This window comes from Passer montanus, unplaced genomic scaffold (genome assembly GCF_014805655.1).
Source record: "Passer montanus isolate IOZ18808 unplaced genomic scaffold, ASM1480565v1 scaffold23, whole genome shotgun sequence".
In the NCBI taxonomy this organism is placed as follows: domain Eukaryota; kingdom Metazoa; phylum Chordata; class Aves; order Passeriformes; family Passeridae; genus Passer; species Passer montanus.
In genome coordinates this window covers 5,748,569-5,765,583 of record NW_024366926.1, presented here as the reverse complement: position 1 = coordinate 5,765,583, position 17,015 = coordinate 5,748,569, and the positions used below count along the sequence as shown (strand labels likewise).

The 17,015-nt window shown below is 40.5% G+C and overlaps 1 protein-coding gene across 2 annotated transcripts in view; it reads right to left on the bottom strand.

Annotated features, from left to right (window-relative positions):
• Positions 1 to 1,835: 1,835 nt before the first annotated feature.
• Positions 1,836 to 17,015, bottom strand: part of GRID2 (glutamate ionotropic receptor delta type subunit 2) — a 680,978-nt gene continuing 665,798 nt past the window's right edge. For both annotated transcript variants that reach the window (XM_039710747.1, XM_039710748.1), the window contains exons 15-16: positions 8,658 to 8,898; positions 1,836 to 4,551 (exon numbers count right to left, since the gene is read on the bottom strand). In XM_039710747.1, coding sequence (XP_039566681.1) covers positions 4,129 to 4,551; positions 8,658 to 8,898 — 664 coding nt within the window. In that variant the 3' untranslated portion in view covers positions 1,836 to 4,128. The remainder of the gene's footprint in view (positions 4,552 to 8,657; positions 8,899 to 17,015) is intronic.

Here is a 17,015-nt window from a genome sequence, read left to right as displayed (position 1 = left end):
CTTCTATTTCCAACCTCATGAATGATGCCTTGGGTGAGATATAACAAGCTGATAGATTGTGATGATGTCTTCACACTTGCCCACTGCTGTTGATGTGACACGTGGATGCATGTGTTCATGTCCCAGTGTTTATAAAAAAAATTTGTTTGTGACTCAGATTAAGGGGGAGAAACTTGGTTTTGACATTTATTTGAAACAGCTCTGCAGAGTGAAGAGGAAACATAAATTAGTACTGAGAGAAAAATGGTTAAAGCATGGCTGCATTGGTGTGACGCTTTTGTTGTTTTGGAAACTATTTTTGTTTTGTTAGCTACAGCCATGAGCATGTACAAAGAAAGCTGGTTTACTTTTCATGTCATCAACTTTGAGCAGAGTTAAGTCAAACTTTTTGGGGGCATTAACCTCCAGCAAGCTGCAATGACCCAGCAAGTGTTCACAGAAAGGATGTTCTCATCAATTCAGAGCATCCTACATAAGTAGGAAAGGAAGAGAAAAAGATACCCTGAAAAATGTGATTTGTTCAGGGAAACAATCCCAGTGAAGTCAAGAGAGACACACAGGGGACTTTGGAACTGGTCGTGCTGCAGCTGTGTCCCTCAGGGCTGCAATCATTCACTTGGTTGGCTCAGCAGAACTATTTATCTCCAGGTATTCACTGCTGGTCAATAGAAACATCTTTCTAGGTGATTCTTTGAAATCAGATAAATGTGTTTTCTTCCACTACTCACTTTTTGTTTGTAGCTGGTATCTCAAAAAGGTCATGTAACTGCAGATACCATGCAAACAACTCATCTTTATAAACAGCTGGCTTGTATCTCCAGTGGAGCTACTGCAGCAGAAACACTTCACGGTCTTTAACACTATCACTTCCTTGGAATTTGTTGTAAAGAAAGGGAAGTGTCACATAGGGTTCACCATGATGTAGCCCATTACAGAGAGAACATCTGTCATATCTGTAAAACTGCCTGCCTCTAGAGAGGTGTGTCCGTGAGTGTGACAGGGACACAGTCCCTGACTCAGGGGAAGATAAATATAATTTATGTCCAATCAGATCAAAGTAGGGTAATGAGAAGTAAACCCAGATCTTAAAATGTCTTCCCTATTTGGGAATATAATAATGTTGCCTCTATTTAGGTAAATGATCCCCTGAATGAATGCCTGCTAAGCTTAATAGAAAATTGTAACAGGTCAGGAATATTATTTCAGTGAATAAAATACACTGAATGTAAAAAGTCGGGAGGTAAACTTTGGATGCTGCAAGTTAAATTATAATGGCTGATGTTATTGCAGCACAGCTTGCTCATGACTGGGTTAAAATGTTAATAAAACCTAAAGACTGAGAAAGCCATCATGAATGAAATATGGCCTACCTTCTCTCATCCTAAAACTTTTGTTTTAGGCAATATATGCCCAGTATCAGAGAAAATTAACCTCTGTGCAAATAAAAATGGCAAAAAGTGATTCTATTAAAATAAAAGCCATGCTCCAAGAAAATCCCTGCTATTATACTAAAACAGATGAAGTTGGGATGCAGTATTTCTAAAAATTATGTCCTGTACGTGTCAGTGCTAAGGAACTCTAAACTTATTCTCCAAAATGCTGATTGTAAATGCTCTCTGAAATCTAAGCCTGACATTGATAAACATGGTAAACCTTGCTGTTTTCCACAGGTGCTCTTCACTGAGCTGACTCACAGCAGCCTGAGGAGCTCATCCCACCTCCATGAGCTAAAACCCTTCAGCAGCAGTGCAGCAAATCCATGAGTACATTACCTTGCCACAGGCTGAAAATCCCACAGCACTCAGCAACTGAGCAGCAGGAAACGCAAGTTTAGAAAACAATTTTATTAGACAAATTATTTAGACAAATTATACACAGAAAGCTCTGCCACTTGTAACTGAGGCCTCCAAAAAGTGTTTTGTGTATCTGTATAATAGGCAACACATCAAAATAGGCCTATTTTAAATATCATACATGGTTAACAGGTTTTTTAATAGCTAAAATCACTGCAACATCTGGTATGTCCCTACATAGCTTGTTGGAAAGAAATTTTCTTTTTTTTTTTGCTTTTCTCTTTTTTCTTTTACTCAGAAGTGTGAATGAATTCATGAATGTTACAAGGGGGAAGCAAGTTGTGCATGCTTTTAGACACTTGCTACCCTGGAAACAAAATGGCCTTTTGCACGATAAGAATTCGTTCTGCCTTACACAGTAGACAATATTTGAAGATTTAGTACAAAAAACAGTGACAGTACAAGATGCTCCCCCAGAACAGAATTAGCATCAAAATAGAATAGATCTGAAGAATATACCTTTTAATTTATCCTAAAGCAAATCACATAGGCTGTTTTCTATTAATCTTAGCCAAAGAATGAGTTAGATTAAAATAAGTGTATGTATGGTTGCATTAAAAAGAAAACCAAACCAAGAAACTCACAGGATAAACTGCTTGCTTTCTACTTAACCGCATTTTTAGTTTAAGGATTACAAATTGAAAGCTCTTCCTACATTTCTAACAGGTAACAGTGTTACTTGAAAAAGCTGGTGCCAAAGTGGGCACCGGTTTTGCTCCCACTGCTGTTCTTTTTCTTGCTTTATACAGTTGGCACTAATGTAAAAATACATAGCTCCTCTAAATCTAACTTAACATAGAAAGGGTTAAACTGGGTGCCTGTTTATATTTTTTTTCCCTTAGAACAATATGTGATTATAATTAAGGCCACATCTGTGTATCTTGAGGGCTTTTATTTTTTTCCTCCACTCACGCCATTATTGTATTGATTAACTGTGCTGACTTGGGAAAGGATTTATTGACCTTTGATCCATGTTTAACTGCTCTAGAGCTATATCAGTTGTTCATGAACATGGTATACCTAAGAGAGAATTCCATTTGTTTAATTAATTAAAAGGAAAACTATCAAGATTAGCCTTATAGAATGCTCAAAAGCCAATGCAAAACCTAATCAAAGGAGTTACATCTAGGTACAAATGTTAAATTGCCCTGGATGCTCTAATAGAAAAGTATAAAATATGCTCTGTTGGCAAATGATGCAAGTCAGAATAATGTTAAAGCAACCTGTCTTTTCTAAATGAAAAGACACCCTGCACTGTACATCTCTCTTGTATACAACACATTTTTACTAAAGCTTTATTAAATGAATTGCAATAGCAACGGCTGCCATTTTATAGCTATATATACATGTGTGTATATATATATACACATACATGTGTGTATATGTGTATATATATATGTATGAGATACTAATTTATTTAACACAACAGAGGCTTCTGCCATATGATACAGTTTACTGTACATAAGAAAAACTTTTAACACTGTACAATCACATAAAGGTCATATGCACTGTTGCAGTGCAAAAGTAGATTTAACTGTAGTCTTTACTGGCATAGTAATGGCTTTTTGTAATCCTACAAAATTGCATTCTTATATTATGGGGCCTGAATGATTTTTAAACTTCATTTGTTTTCCTTTTTTTTTCTTTTTTTGTCTTTTTGCCTTTTTTTTTTTATTTTCCATTTTTCAAACTGCAGGGTTTGCCTTTGGTCCACAGTTAAAAGGACGCACAGCAGTGGAGCGCTGACTGGATGCAGCAGAGTACATGAAAAATACTTCAGTTATTGCAATTATAGTAAAAAAAGGCGGTGGGGGAGGAGGAGCGAATGCCCTTCTGTAAAGTAATCCTCAGGGTTTTCCTATGCATGAATCGCTGCTTGTATCCTATATTTAAAGTATATGAAAAGCCTGAAGTAACCAAAACCTAACATGGTGATAAACTGAAGAATAAGTGATTCAAGTAGTACAGAGAATAAGGGGAGGCAGAAGAGACCAGACTGTGAAAGCAGAGAAGAGGAGGAGGAAGAGTTGCTACTAATAATTCTGATTCTTAAATAAAATAAAGAAAAAAAACCCCAAAAACAACCCCTGAAGAGAAAATAACCCTCAAACAAATTAAAAAAAAACAAACAAAAAAGCAACCCAAACCACAACCCTCAAAACCAAAAAATAAGGAAAAGAAGAAAGGTTACATCCATGTTAGTCCCACAATATTACAGCTGCTCCTTGCAAAGGGAGTCCTAAATAAGAAACAGTGAAGAAACTTGTTCTGATGCTCAGATGGAGGTGCCTCGGTCTGGGTCGCTGCCAATATTCAGGCCCAGGGTAGGAGTTGGTTGGTAAGGGATCGATGACATTGTTTTGATGGGGCTTCTGAAAAAGCCCCCGTTGGGTGCCCTGTGCCTGAAAGGGCCAGTTCGGTGCTCGGGCACGCTGCCGAAGGAGAATCCCGAGGCGGCTTTAGCAGACAGTGTGCGGCTCAGAGTCTGGATCTGCTCTGGTATGAAGGTGGTTGTGGTGATGTGAGTGTTCCTGAAGTCACTGATTTGCTCCAGTGCCTGACGTGTGGGTAAAGTGTCAATGTCCAGCGGGGTCAAGTCAATCGATGAGGTGGAGAACTGTTTATGGGGACTGTCGTCGTCTGTGCAGAGGCTGTTCACGCGCCTGTGGAGGTGCTCCAGGTCGATCTCCTTGTCGTCCTGGGGAATGAGAAAAACAAGAGGCACCACTCACCATCGCCATTTGTGCTGGGCTGAAGTTTCACAGGGTGATCAGCACTGCTCGGGGAGCACAAGGCACAACTGACTAGAGCTGGCTCTTGGCTGACGGTGTCCTGAATGTCACCAGCGAACTCCCCCACTGCCTGAAGCCAGGTGAGCGAAGCCAAACTGAGGCAGACCTTACACCACAGCTACCTTTAAACCCTGGATCCAAACAACAAAACTCAAAGCTCCACTGGTAGCTTTTCAGGAAAAGGCAAGCTCGGAGCTAGGTGGGTTAGACTAGCAACAGCTGAATAGAAGTAAACTGCATAATCTCAAATGCCTGGAATGATGCCAGTTCTTCAACTCTGCAATGAGAACTAAATTTGGATGTCAACATGGGAGGCTCTGAGGGATCAGGTTGCCATCTTTGTCATCCTCTCAGGGTTTAAGGAAGGGCTAGAAACTTCTCAGGTTCCTTTTTGCCTTTATAATGTAAATTATGGTATGGAAAAGCTGAACATACAGAGAAAAAACCCCAAGCACTGGTGACTCATTGACATGGAACAGAAAGGAGTACACCAGGCAATTTTAAATTACAATGCCAACAGAGGGATTAATTATCTCCTCACCTACAAAGAAGCAATTCCATCTATTCTGATGGAATTATACTTTTGTGGGTGAGAAGAGAAGGCAGCCTGATGTGTTTATTATAATATATCATAGCTTCTCTTACCTCTGTCCCTTTTCTTTCTTAAATCTCTCTTCCCAGAGAATGCAATTCAACAGGTTTGTTTGTTATAATTGAGAATTTAAATGCATAGAAGTTAAAAAAGAGGAGAAAGCCCTCGGTGACCCAATAAATCACCTGTGTTGTACATACATATTTATGCTGAACTGCAAAGCTTAATTCAAAGCAGCATTAAGTACACACGGACAGGGATATTCCCTCAGTCTAAGTAGTGCAGCTCATTCAGAACAAAAATCAATTTCAACTAACCTTAAAATTTACCTTAATCTCTGTGAAATTTACTGGCTCTTCCAGGCCACTAGAAATATCTCACACTCTAGGACCTCACAGAGGATAATTAGGCAGCCGATAGATGTGCACTGATGACTTCCAGCCTTGATTACTGAAATGCATTGACTGGCTTGATCCAGAGCTCCCTGAATCAATGGCAAGACTCCTAGTATATCGAATGGGCTTGAGATCCCTCCTTTCTCTAGGAATGAAGTCAAGCACTCAGTCCACACCTAGAACAAACTGCAGGAGTTGATCTGCTTAGCAGAATGGATCACTGAACATTTGCGCTGGCACCACGCCGAACACAGAGCCCGACTGGAGGGAGACTGAGAGGCCAGCTCCCCTCCAGGACTGCACCCTCCGAAGGCAGGGACAGGGAGACAAACCAGGGAAAAAGGGGAAGGGAACAGGGCATCAGGGATCTCCCAGGGACTGGGTGATCACTGACCACAAGGACTTTGGTTTGAGCTCATCACGGGAAGGAAAAAATGCAGTGCTCATTTCTTGGACTTAGCTTTCTGTCTATTGTTTATTCACGGGTGGACATAGACATGGATGCACATAACAACCACACAGGTGACATCAAATCCAAACGCATTCACCAAACGCTATCTCCTCAAACAATTTGGAGCTGCATATGGATGCAGGAGAACTGGGGCCACATCAGAAGCTAAAGAAATATACAGAGGCTCGATTAGCGTGTGCAAGTCATGACTATGTCTCTGAGGGACAGTCCTAAATAGTTTCCTTTTTTTTTTTCTGGTTTTTGTTTGTTTGCTTTTAATTTTGCAAAAAAATCAAACATACAAATACTTTGTAATTTAAAGTGCCAATCGGGAAAAGACTGGAATTTCATAGTTTCTGAGCCTCGAAGAGTAACTCAAAATAGTCCTCTTTCTTTTACAGAGATGCATTTGGGGCTAGGGTCAGACCAGTGAAAATATATAAGCGGTGATAATCTCCCATGCTTAGCCCACAACCCAATCTCCACCCAATCGATACACCAAAATGAGACCCACTCACAGTAAGATTGTGCATATCTCCATAATATGATCTTTCCTCTTCTCTCTTGTGTGATCAGTAGTGAAATATTCAGCAGTTTTCACATTTAAATTATCATCAGGCTTCAGAGTCAACATCCCATTGAGATTACTGGGGCAGTTCATACTTCTCTCAGAGCTACTGTTTAAGGCTGTCTGCAGACTCAGGCAGACATCAGTGAATGGGTTACTTCTGGCACGCGACCGAAATGTTATCTTCGCAACCATTAGACAATTTTTTTTTCAGTATAAAAGCTTGCATTCTGGAGCACAAGATGGCAGCCACCAGGAAAAAGGGTTGGCTTGCTGACCACAAACTGGCCCAATCTGACCCCCGATTCTGGACTAGTGGCCTGGAAGAGCCAATGGATTTCATGGAAGCTAAAATGAATTTTAAGAAAGTTAGTTAAGATGTATTTCTTTGCTGAATGACCCCCACATACAGGATAACGGGGACATTCAGCACATACGTCCACGTTAAACTCAGTTTTGAGCCAAGCTTTTCAATTTAACGTTGAGATGAGCGTTTCAATGCTAAGCTAATGACCATGTAATAAAGATCAAGGAGGCCAAATTATACCATTTGTGGAAAGTACACACTTGAATTTCTCAGCATTTGAAAATTGAAATAGAAAATTTTATACTTGTGTAAAATATCTGCGTTGGTGTTTTTTTTCTTTTCCTTTGTTATTGATTTTCATATTTTGCACCAGATAAATATAAAGTATGAAATTCTGAATCTTTGGGTAAACAACAGTCAAGTGAATTTTAGGGTTTTAAAATGATTTACCAGGTGAAACTACATGGTTTCCATTCCTGAGAAACCCAATTTAAAGACTAGAGATTCCTTTTTTTTTTTCCTTTTAATAATGGTCCGGTCCAGATCTTGAACAAAAAAGAAAAAAAAAAAAAAAGAAAAAAGAAAAAAAAGAAAAAAAAAGCTTGGGAATTAAAACAGGCAAGAAAAGATTAAATGTATTTTTACATCAGTGCCAATGTTGTCTAATTAGGTGGCGTAATTAATCCTTCCTGATTAGACAGCATTAGATTAGCAGAAATAAACACAATGGAGAAACTGCAGAGAAGGCAAGACTACTGCACACAAATTAACATCAATACCCCACAAGCTACACAGATGTGCCTAAGCTACAAAGACAGAAAAGCTATATTTGACAGTGCTACATTAAAGCTCTTATTCAGGTTCAGGTTTGGGTGTTACTTCCAAGGATATTTTAATAAATAATTTTGTCCCTAATTTCTTTTTGGCATTTTGTAGAGGTAAAAACTTAATTATGAATATAAGAAATTTGGTGCAAAGTTGCACAAGGCTCAGATGGCTGGTAGAGGGACTGGTAGATTACCACAGGAAGGAAAGCATTACACGTGCAGGTGTAGAAGCAAACTCATCTCAGGTGTAAAATAACATATTTCTCTGTGGCATCTGTACAAGACTTTCTGAAACAAGCCTGTACCAGATTTCAAAAGTATGTCTGGCCTGAACCTGGAAAATCTAATGTAGTCTTGCTTCCCTGGACTTCAGATGAAATAAAAAGAATTGAAGTTCATGGAAGTCTCAAGAGCTTAATGTTTCTGAAAATGGGGACAAGCTTATTCAAGAAGCTAATAGCTGATTTAAGGGGCAAATTTTGCAAATGTATTTTAAAAGACTCAGCCACTGAGCTTAGGGGATGTATTTTTCAAGAAGAAGCCAAGACACCTAGTGAAAATTAGCTGTCACCAATGGGAACAATGAACTCAATATTGATGTATTAATAATGTACTATTCTACAAGTAACAATTGTATTTTACTCAGAATAGTTGCATATTTATACATCACCAATATACATTTATTTTTATTCAAGCTTTTCTAGAAAGAATAGCTAGAAAGACTTTTGAGGAACATCATTTACGTTAAAAAAATCAGGAAGCTAATGAAGTATCTCTGAATTTGATTCCCCACCCTCTCTAGTGCTATAAAGTCAAGGCAGCAATCTTTAGGGTGCATGAAAATTCCCCAGGAGAAATGGAGGGTCTAATACCTCTTTTGATGGAACCCGGGAGCCTTTCCTTTTATTCCACCACGTTTCCAACATTGCAATGAAACAGGACAGGACAATCCCTGCAGCGAGGATGCAGAAAACACCTGCAAAACTTTTTATGTCCAGGGCACCTCCTTTCTGTTTGGTATCCACAGATGAGTAAAGATCACACTGACCGTTCTTCGGCCACCACTTATGCTTCAGTACGTCCATGTCGCCATTCTGCTGCAGCTCCAAAATCCTTGGGGAGAAAGCACAGAGTCAGGGGTTACAGCAGCACCTGAGAGAGTGAGGGTGTAAATCTGACTGCTTGGAAAGCCAAGCAGCAGATGAACCTGCACAGACTGATTTAGCCAGAAAAGAAAGCTCGGGTATGGGCTTGCCTGTTGGGCTGAGCACATGGATATCTGTGTTCCACTCCAGATCCAGCAAAGCACACTCAAATCTCTCTTTCCTTCTTTTAACAAACTCAATGAAAACACTTTACTTCATATATTATATTTTCTCAATCAGTTTTTACTAGTCTAGGGCAACTAACTTTCATAGTCCATTAGATATAGGACAATATTTTGCATCCTAATCATTGGAGGAGAGACATTTCAATTCAAAAAATCAGAAGGAATATACATTTCAGATTAAGCACGTTACACACGACGTTGTTGCAAACTGATCTTTATTGGGTTACCTACACTTGCTGCTTTGGAGAGAGAGCAAAGCCATATTATTGCAGTCATGATGACCTAAAGCAATCTTGCTTAATGTCAGAATGCAACCTGATGATAGGTGGTTCCACAGGAAGGCTCCTTGCTGTGGAATTCACTTGTCCTTGGACCTTCATACCCAGCCTGCTGCCAAATATTTCCTGGGCAGCTTGCAAGGACAACATATTTAACTAGATTTCCTGTGGGATGAAATGTTTAAGAAATGAGAATTTTGTTTGGAAGAATATTTTCATATTTACTCCATTTATTTTTGAGGAGTCAGGTTTTTTTTTAAAGCATCCAGAAATTACTAGAGTAACAGCTGGATGCCCCTGGTCCTCCAAGATAAAAAATTCAATGATTACATCTAAAAAGAATAAAACAATGGGAAATTTTCCCTTAATGTAATGAATTTGTTTTTCATTTCAGTGTTGGAAGGCAAACAATTACTACTGCAATCATTTGACACAGCATGCAAAAAAGTCCAAGTACACACAAACCAGCAGAGGTGTGGGATGCTGCTACCAGAGACACTGTATTGCACTGCAGGAGGAAGGAAAGCTGTCCCACTGTCTCGGGGCTACCACAACAGTTCAGTGCAGTGATGTACATCAGAAGGGAGTGATCCACATCTGAAAAGGGAGCTTGAATGTACCTGGGGACCACAGGGCAGCTGCTCTGTGCAGAGGTGATTCCATCTCTGATGCTGCTTCAAGGGTAGTTGTGTCCACAAGGCCACTTAATTTGCTATGGCACATCCAAGTGGCCACTTACCATTTGTGCTGTGGTCTTGCCAGGAATGGGAGGCTTGACACAGCCAGCAATGGCTAAAATCCCAACACAGGTCTGGATTCCCACCTAGTACTATGTCTGGTGGTTGGGATCATGACCTGTTCAGAGGGGAACAGCTTGTTCACCCCTGTGCTGTCCCAGAGGGAACAGTGCCCTAAAAGAACAGATCACAGGTGATAGACAAGTTCTTAGAGATGCCAGAACCACCCTGTTCATGTAGCTTTGAGTTTTTAAGAAGTGGGACAAATTCTATGCAGTGCCTGCTGAGAGTACATTGCTCAAGGTCCCACGCTGGAGAAAGGTATTCAGGTCAGAGTTGCCTGGACTACATTTTGACTTCTCCCAAACCCAGAGACAACTCAGGGAAGCCTCATCCTGAAGCTTTCTGATGGAGCAGGGATATCTCAAGGATGGGAGGATAATCTGGTTTGTTGCAAGAGACTGAACAGCTGTTATGAGCCACCCAGGTCCAGATGAGCTTTGGAGGGATGGCACGCAGGCAGGACTGCTGCCATTGCTGCCTTTTGGGAGGGTGTAGAGACCCAGTGACAGGAGGAGATTTGACTGGGATAAACTGGAAGATAAGAAATTCCAACCAGATAAGGGGAGAATCAGAGAGGTCAAACAATGGAACAGAGAATTTATGGTATCACCACCCCTGGTGAAATTCAAAGACCCAGAGCAAATTGACCTGCTCTAAACAAAGGGCTGAACTGGAGAACAGATTACTGCTCTGCAACTGCAAACAGGGTCCATACACTACCCTGCATCATGGCATACAGTCCTTGTGGAAAGAACTCACCATAATTCTGGTTCTCACTGCCCTGGAATCCTGTGCTAGGATTTTGGCGAGTAATTTGGCCCAAATATTCCATTCTGAGAGGTTAGCAGGAGCAGACAGCCAGCATAAACAGAACCCTTTTGTATAAGTTCTTGTGGAGTCATAGGAAATTAATTTTCAATGCCTAATCCAAACATATGTAGTTTTATATTTAGGAATTACTGTACTATCTTCCCAAGGCAGTAACAGAACAACATCCATGGGGTTTATTTCTTCCAGCAGTGGCTCTAATCCTTGAGGCAGGGCGATTTTCTCTCTTTTATTCAGTCAGGAATAGAAAGAACCATCCAAATGATTGCTCTATTCTCATTAATTAAATGATTCTTCACTTGTCAGTATAATTCCTGATTACACAAGACATCTTTTTAACAAAAGGCATTTGCATAAAGACACTGAGCTTTGGCTTGTTCCTTAACAGAGATTTATCCCTAATTGTACCCCTGGTAATTATTGGCAATTTTCTTTATGGATGTAACATATAAGTTCAGTTCTTTAAAGGAAAACATAAAACATGGAAGTAGAAATTGGGAATAGTATTGGTATTATTACATGGGAGAGCTCAAGAAGTGGAAAGCTTATAATGAAGCCATGTAAAACTGCAGCTGCAAACAGATGTTGAGGGATACCATATATATTGAGAGAAATGAAAAGAGCACTGATATCTAACTATATTAATGGCATGCAGAGAAAGAGGGAGATCCTGATTCTGTTAGGCTTCAGAAACACTCCATTTCAGAATTCACCTGTTTATGGAATCAAAAGAATAGTTAAATTATTAAGATTTAACACTTCTAACCTTTCCTAGTTATGAAAGTTCCTATCTTTACAGCTCATTTTCAGAAACGAAAATTTCGCTTTTATGGAAATTGCAGAAAAAACACAGGAGGAAGGGAGGTTCCTTGCAAGCAGCCACGCCGGCACACGGGCGCTGCTATCCCTGCGTGCTGCAAGGAAGCTCCCACACGATGGCACTCTTTCCATAAAAATATGTGGATTTGCCGCAGCTCCCGGTGGGTTCCCCAATACGCTAATCAGACGTACCTGTTGGGTGGCAGACACTACAATCGGTTTGTTATTTGATTTTCAAATTTAATAAATGACTAAAGTAATAACGCATTAACTAAATGCTCTGAATGATAATCATCTTCCAATGCTGTAATTCCAGCAAGTGCCTCTCCTTCCTAGTCCCACATTTTTACAAGTGAACTTTTTCCTCAATGGCTTGGCTCTTTTGAACCTGCGTATTAGTACAGAATAGTACTGTAAGACATAAGCCAGTGGAAATTAATAAGCAGGGTGCATGAGTTCCTGATGTTTTCAAATACCATAGTCTTAAAAAGCTTACAAAAGAAGCCTGAAATAATCTGATTTGTCAAAAAAATAATGACCTTTAAAACTTGTTTATGGATAGAGTGCAGGTCTTAAATATATTTTTCTTTAGCAAGCAAAGTGTTAGAGTTACATTTTTCAAGGCAATGACGTAAATTTATTGAGCTGCACAAAAGAAAGGGTCTGTGTGCACTTTAACTGATTTGGCTCTGAATTCACAGTGCCGAGTGATGTCTCGTGGATATAAGCACAGAAGCTGCCTGTGGTTTCCAAATCTAACAGGGATGTGAACAAAACCTAATGAATCAATGGGAATAGGGCTGCATTCCACTTGGTAACTACATACTTTACTGCTGGCAGTGAAATGGAATTACTCCTCCAAAATACCCACAGATAAAAACCCCCAACTTAATGTGATAGCAAGGTGTCACAAATGCTTTGAAACTGAGACCTCTGTGACAACACCTTTTTTGATCTAATTTCATTCTCAGCTATCAGTAGTGTGCATGAGATACGAGAGGCCACTTACAATGAGATTGGAAATGCCAATGCATGTTCTGGGATGTCAAAGGTGACTGAATATCAGCTTCCTGCACCAGGAACATGCTGTCCAGAGGGATAACTTCCCCACTGGCACTGATAAGGAAGAGGATGTGCTAAGGATGAGGTGCTTGGCTCTAGTCAGCAGATCAGAATGCTACAGAGTGCAGATTTGCAGAGCCAGTGTAATGAATGCCCACTGTTGAAGAGGGGGGAAAAAATGTAAATATTAAAAATAAAAATGCTATAGTTGAGTACCTTGGTGGGCTCTGCCTCAGGAGCTTGAGTCAAGGTCCCAGCCCTTGTACTGGCTCCCAGGGGACTCACCTGGGTCACTTTTGGGGCACACTCGGTGCTTGCAGATGGGATCAGGCAGTGACCAGACCTCCAGTAACTTCTGCAGTGGCTAGGCAAAAATCATTCCTCTGGCAAAACATTCTCACTGGAGTTTCTCTATCTGCTACAAAGTCTGCAGGATTTGGTTATCCTCTTTAAGCAAGATATAAAACTAAGCTGGCTTGTAAGCATCCTTCAATTATCAAAGTAGGGACCCACAAGGAGTGTCAGTGGGTTTTTTATTTCAGTGAAGCAACTGCCTAAATCTTTCACTGCAATAACTGGAGTGATGCCAGCTCCTGTTGCATCTCCCTGAGCAAGCTTTAGGTTTTGGCAAAGCAGGCTTCTCTCTTGGCAGCAGAGCAGCTCTCACTGGTGCCACCTGGAAGGCTGGCTCGGGGCTGTGGTGCCAGAGAGGGATGGCTGCTGCCTAGCCTGGCTTGCTTCCTCATGGGGAAGGAAGTGGGAAAAAAGAATGGAGAGAGGCAAGTAGGAAACTCTTGGAGTCCTTCTCATCTCCTCTCCCCTCTCAGTGGTACCTCACTGTCTCACTGAGACCTGGTGAGTTTTCATCTTTTGCCTTCATCCTTGAAAGGCCTGGTGGGAGACACACATTAATGTTCAAAGCCACAAATCATATTTATAAGATTTATAGCATCATATTTCAGCCATAAAAAGGATATGTGGGAAGGTATAGGGCAGAAGTCATTGTCCTGAGCTGAAAGGAAGATGGGAGTACTGACAGTGCCTGCTCATGAGTGGATGAAGTGATGTTGGGAGAGCTTGCAAAATGAGCAAAACACCTGGAAGAAGAGATCATTATATACCTATACAGATATACCAGCCCTTCCTTTGACTAGAGATTTTGATATCTGTGAGAATTTTTAGTTCTGAAGAGACCGTGTTCTGTTTTTCTCTGTGGACATTTTTTCTAAGCCAGCTTTTTAATGAGCTGCCAATCATGGGCTCCATGAGAGGAAATTTTGTGTGCCAGCCAAATGCTGCCAGATTAGACGAAGCAGCGCTCCCTTCGCGCCCATTCCCACCACTTAACCCAGCAAAAGAGTGCCCGTGGGTCCAGCTGCAAAGCCTGTTTTGTGGCAGGGACTCCAAGCAGATTTCAGCCCGGCTAACTGGAGGCCCACGAGGGCAGGCAGGTGGCTGCCTTCTGATGTGCCCTTCAGCACTGCTCGGCACCACACGGCTGTCAGCAGGAAGGCAGTGCACAGAAACAGGGATAAGCATCTTGCCTTCTAGAGATGACAGAAGAAGCAGTAGTGAACCAGAGCTGCTGTTCAGCATTAAGGATTTGCATATCAAACAATATTAAAAGAGAGAAAGCAGCTGACCTTCTGTTTTGTTCAGCAACAAACCATTACCCTCCAAAGATGTAGCATTCATTACTTGGACGCCATAAATTAGTATCACTTTGTCCAATTTAGAGAACTTCTTTTTACTTAAATCTGTTGAACTTACACGGATACTCTCTTTCAAATGCAGAAAGCTAACCTTAAATGAAATGGCACTTGCAGTAAAACGAGATATTAACTCTATTTATTATATGACTGGTGGAATTTGATAAGGATGGCTCTACAATAGTTTTGTTCAAGCTGAACAGCTTTGCTGAGTACATACTAACAATTCAGAAACCTACATAAAGATAGAAATCAAGTTATTAAAGATCTTCTGCTTACTTTTTATACAGAAAAAAACAAGTGAGCTTTAATGGCCTTTCAATGTGAAGAACTTTCCTGCTCGGGAGAAAGTGGCGATAAAAGTATTAGTACTTATTTATAAATCCCAAATGACAAAAGAACATCTACAGACAGTTGCATAAATATGATGAGTTCATTAAGCTCAGTGCTGTTATGGTAAACACCAAATTAATTCATTATGGTGAGTCACGGTACACCGCCAGCCTTATTAAAACAAAGAAATGTACTTTCAAGGTACATTGGTTCCTGTGCACTACCCACATTCCAGCCCTCTTTTAGAAAATTACTTGAAAAATGACAGTTACTAAGTTTTATAAAAAATTCAGTACTTCATGGCCACATGAACACCCTGGACTTAATTTTCCTCTTGCTTTCACTGTCATAATCCAAAAGCAGGAGCAGGGATAGCTTGTGAAGTCTGCAGGAGAAGTGAGCAGGCTTTGGTGTGCTCCCATCCACTGGGACAGCTCTGCACTCCCCATCCCCAGTTTGCCCTGGGAAATGTGTCTTTCTAACTGCCCATGCTTCCAAAGTTGCCTCCCAGATCCACGGATCAGTTGTGATGCACAGGACTGCCACAGGACAGAGAGACAGTACTCCTTCCCAAATTTACGCTTTCTTCACACTGTCCCAAACAACACTGGAGGTGATAATGTGGCTTTATGAACAGAATTTGTGATTACATGCATACCACTTGAGGACTTGAGTTGCAGGTCCCAAGCACTATGTAAGTAAATCAGGAGCTCCTCTCGTATCTGAAATTAACCAATAATTTCACACAAAATCAGGAAACCCCAATGTCCAAAGTAGCAGAGCTTCATCATTAACTTTTAGACAGAAGAGCCCAACACAGAGCACACCTGGGAGCCCCAATCCTTCTGGACAGGCTGTGACAAAAAGATATTTTTCTGAATCAAATCTCAATTAACCAAAATTGGAAAGCTTGGAACATTCCCTTTCAGCCACTGCTTACTTCTTAGATGTCTTCTCCCTCAACACTCACCTCACTGAACATTTTCTCCAGTGTCACTTGTCAGCTGACCCCTGCCTGAGAAGCCCTGTGGATAGCAAGCCATGTGAATAACTGCTCTGCTTAGCAGGAGAAAGAGAAAAATTGAAACAAACACTTTAGTTTGACTTCATTATTCGTTTTTGTTTTTCCAAGACTGAGATGCCAACAGTTATTAGGCTTAGTTACTATTTCCAAGTGCATTCTCAGACTTTTTGGACACAAAGCAGTAAGACAAACACCAAAAGTTTGCATTAAGAAAACATAAAAACTAAATACTAAAATATTTGTCTTTGCTTTTAAGGAATTATTTTTTATTAGATCACAAGGAATAGCTTTAACTAATCTGTTTAGACCCTCTGCTGATGTGCTGTGAGAAGGATAAATAAACTAGTTCACTGAATGTGACCTAGCACTGGATGAACACACAAGCCTTGTCTTCAGCTAAGAGGCAATTACATTAAAAATAAAATTATTAACATCTTAAGATCTTAAGAATTGTGGTGACTAATGAACTTCATTTTTTATTTATTGTATATGTTTAGGCTACCTTTAGAAGTCAAGCACTTATTCCAGCTATGACAATGTGGTATTTGCTAATATCAAAACTGGACTCCAATGACTTGACAAGAGGCAGAATGAAAGCAAGTGGAAGAGACTCAAGAGACCTGGAAAGGAAAAGACAGGTAGTCCCATGAGGACCCAGAGCATATCTGCAGTCAGAAAGGCAAAACCTTGGGTGGTCTTTGAAAATGTCAGCTGCATCCTTGAGCACACTGTGATATTTGGGTTATTGGGTGTAGGAAAAGATCTTTCATTTCAGTGAAAGAACCTGGACATGATCATGTTTGCTTGGGGTCATGCTTTGGGCAGTGCAAAGCCTCATTCTTATCCAAACTACCTGCATCTATATTTTGAGAAACACAAGACACATCAGCTACACTAAGTCCCTTGAAGTGACAGTCTAGAACAGCTCTTTTTAAAACTAAGAGATCTAGGTGGCCCTTGCATATTTGACATTTATCTGCTATTCACCTAAGCAAATATGACAAAAATATTTGACTGATGATTCTCTCATGTTTTAAACTGCTTGTA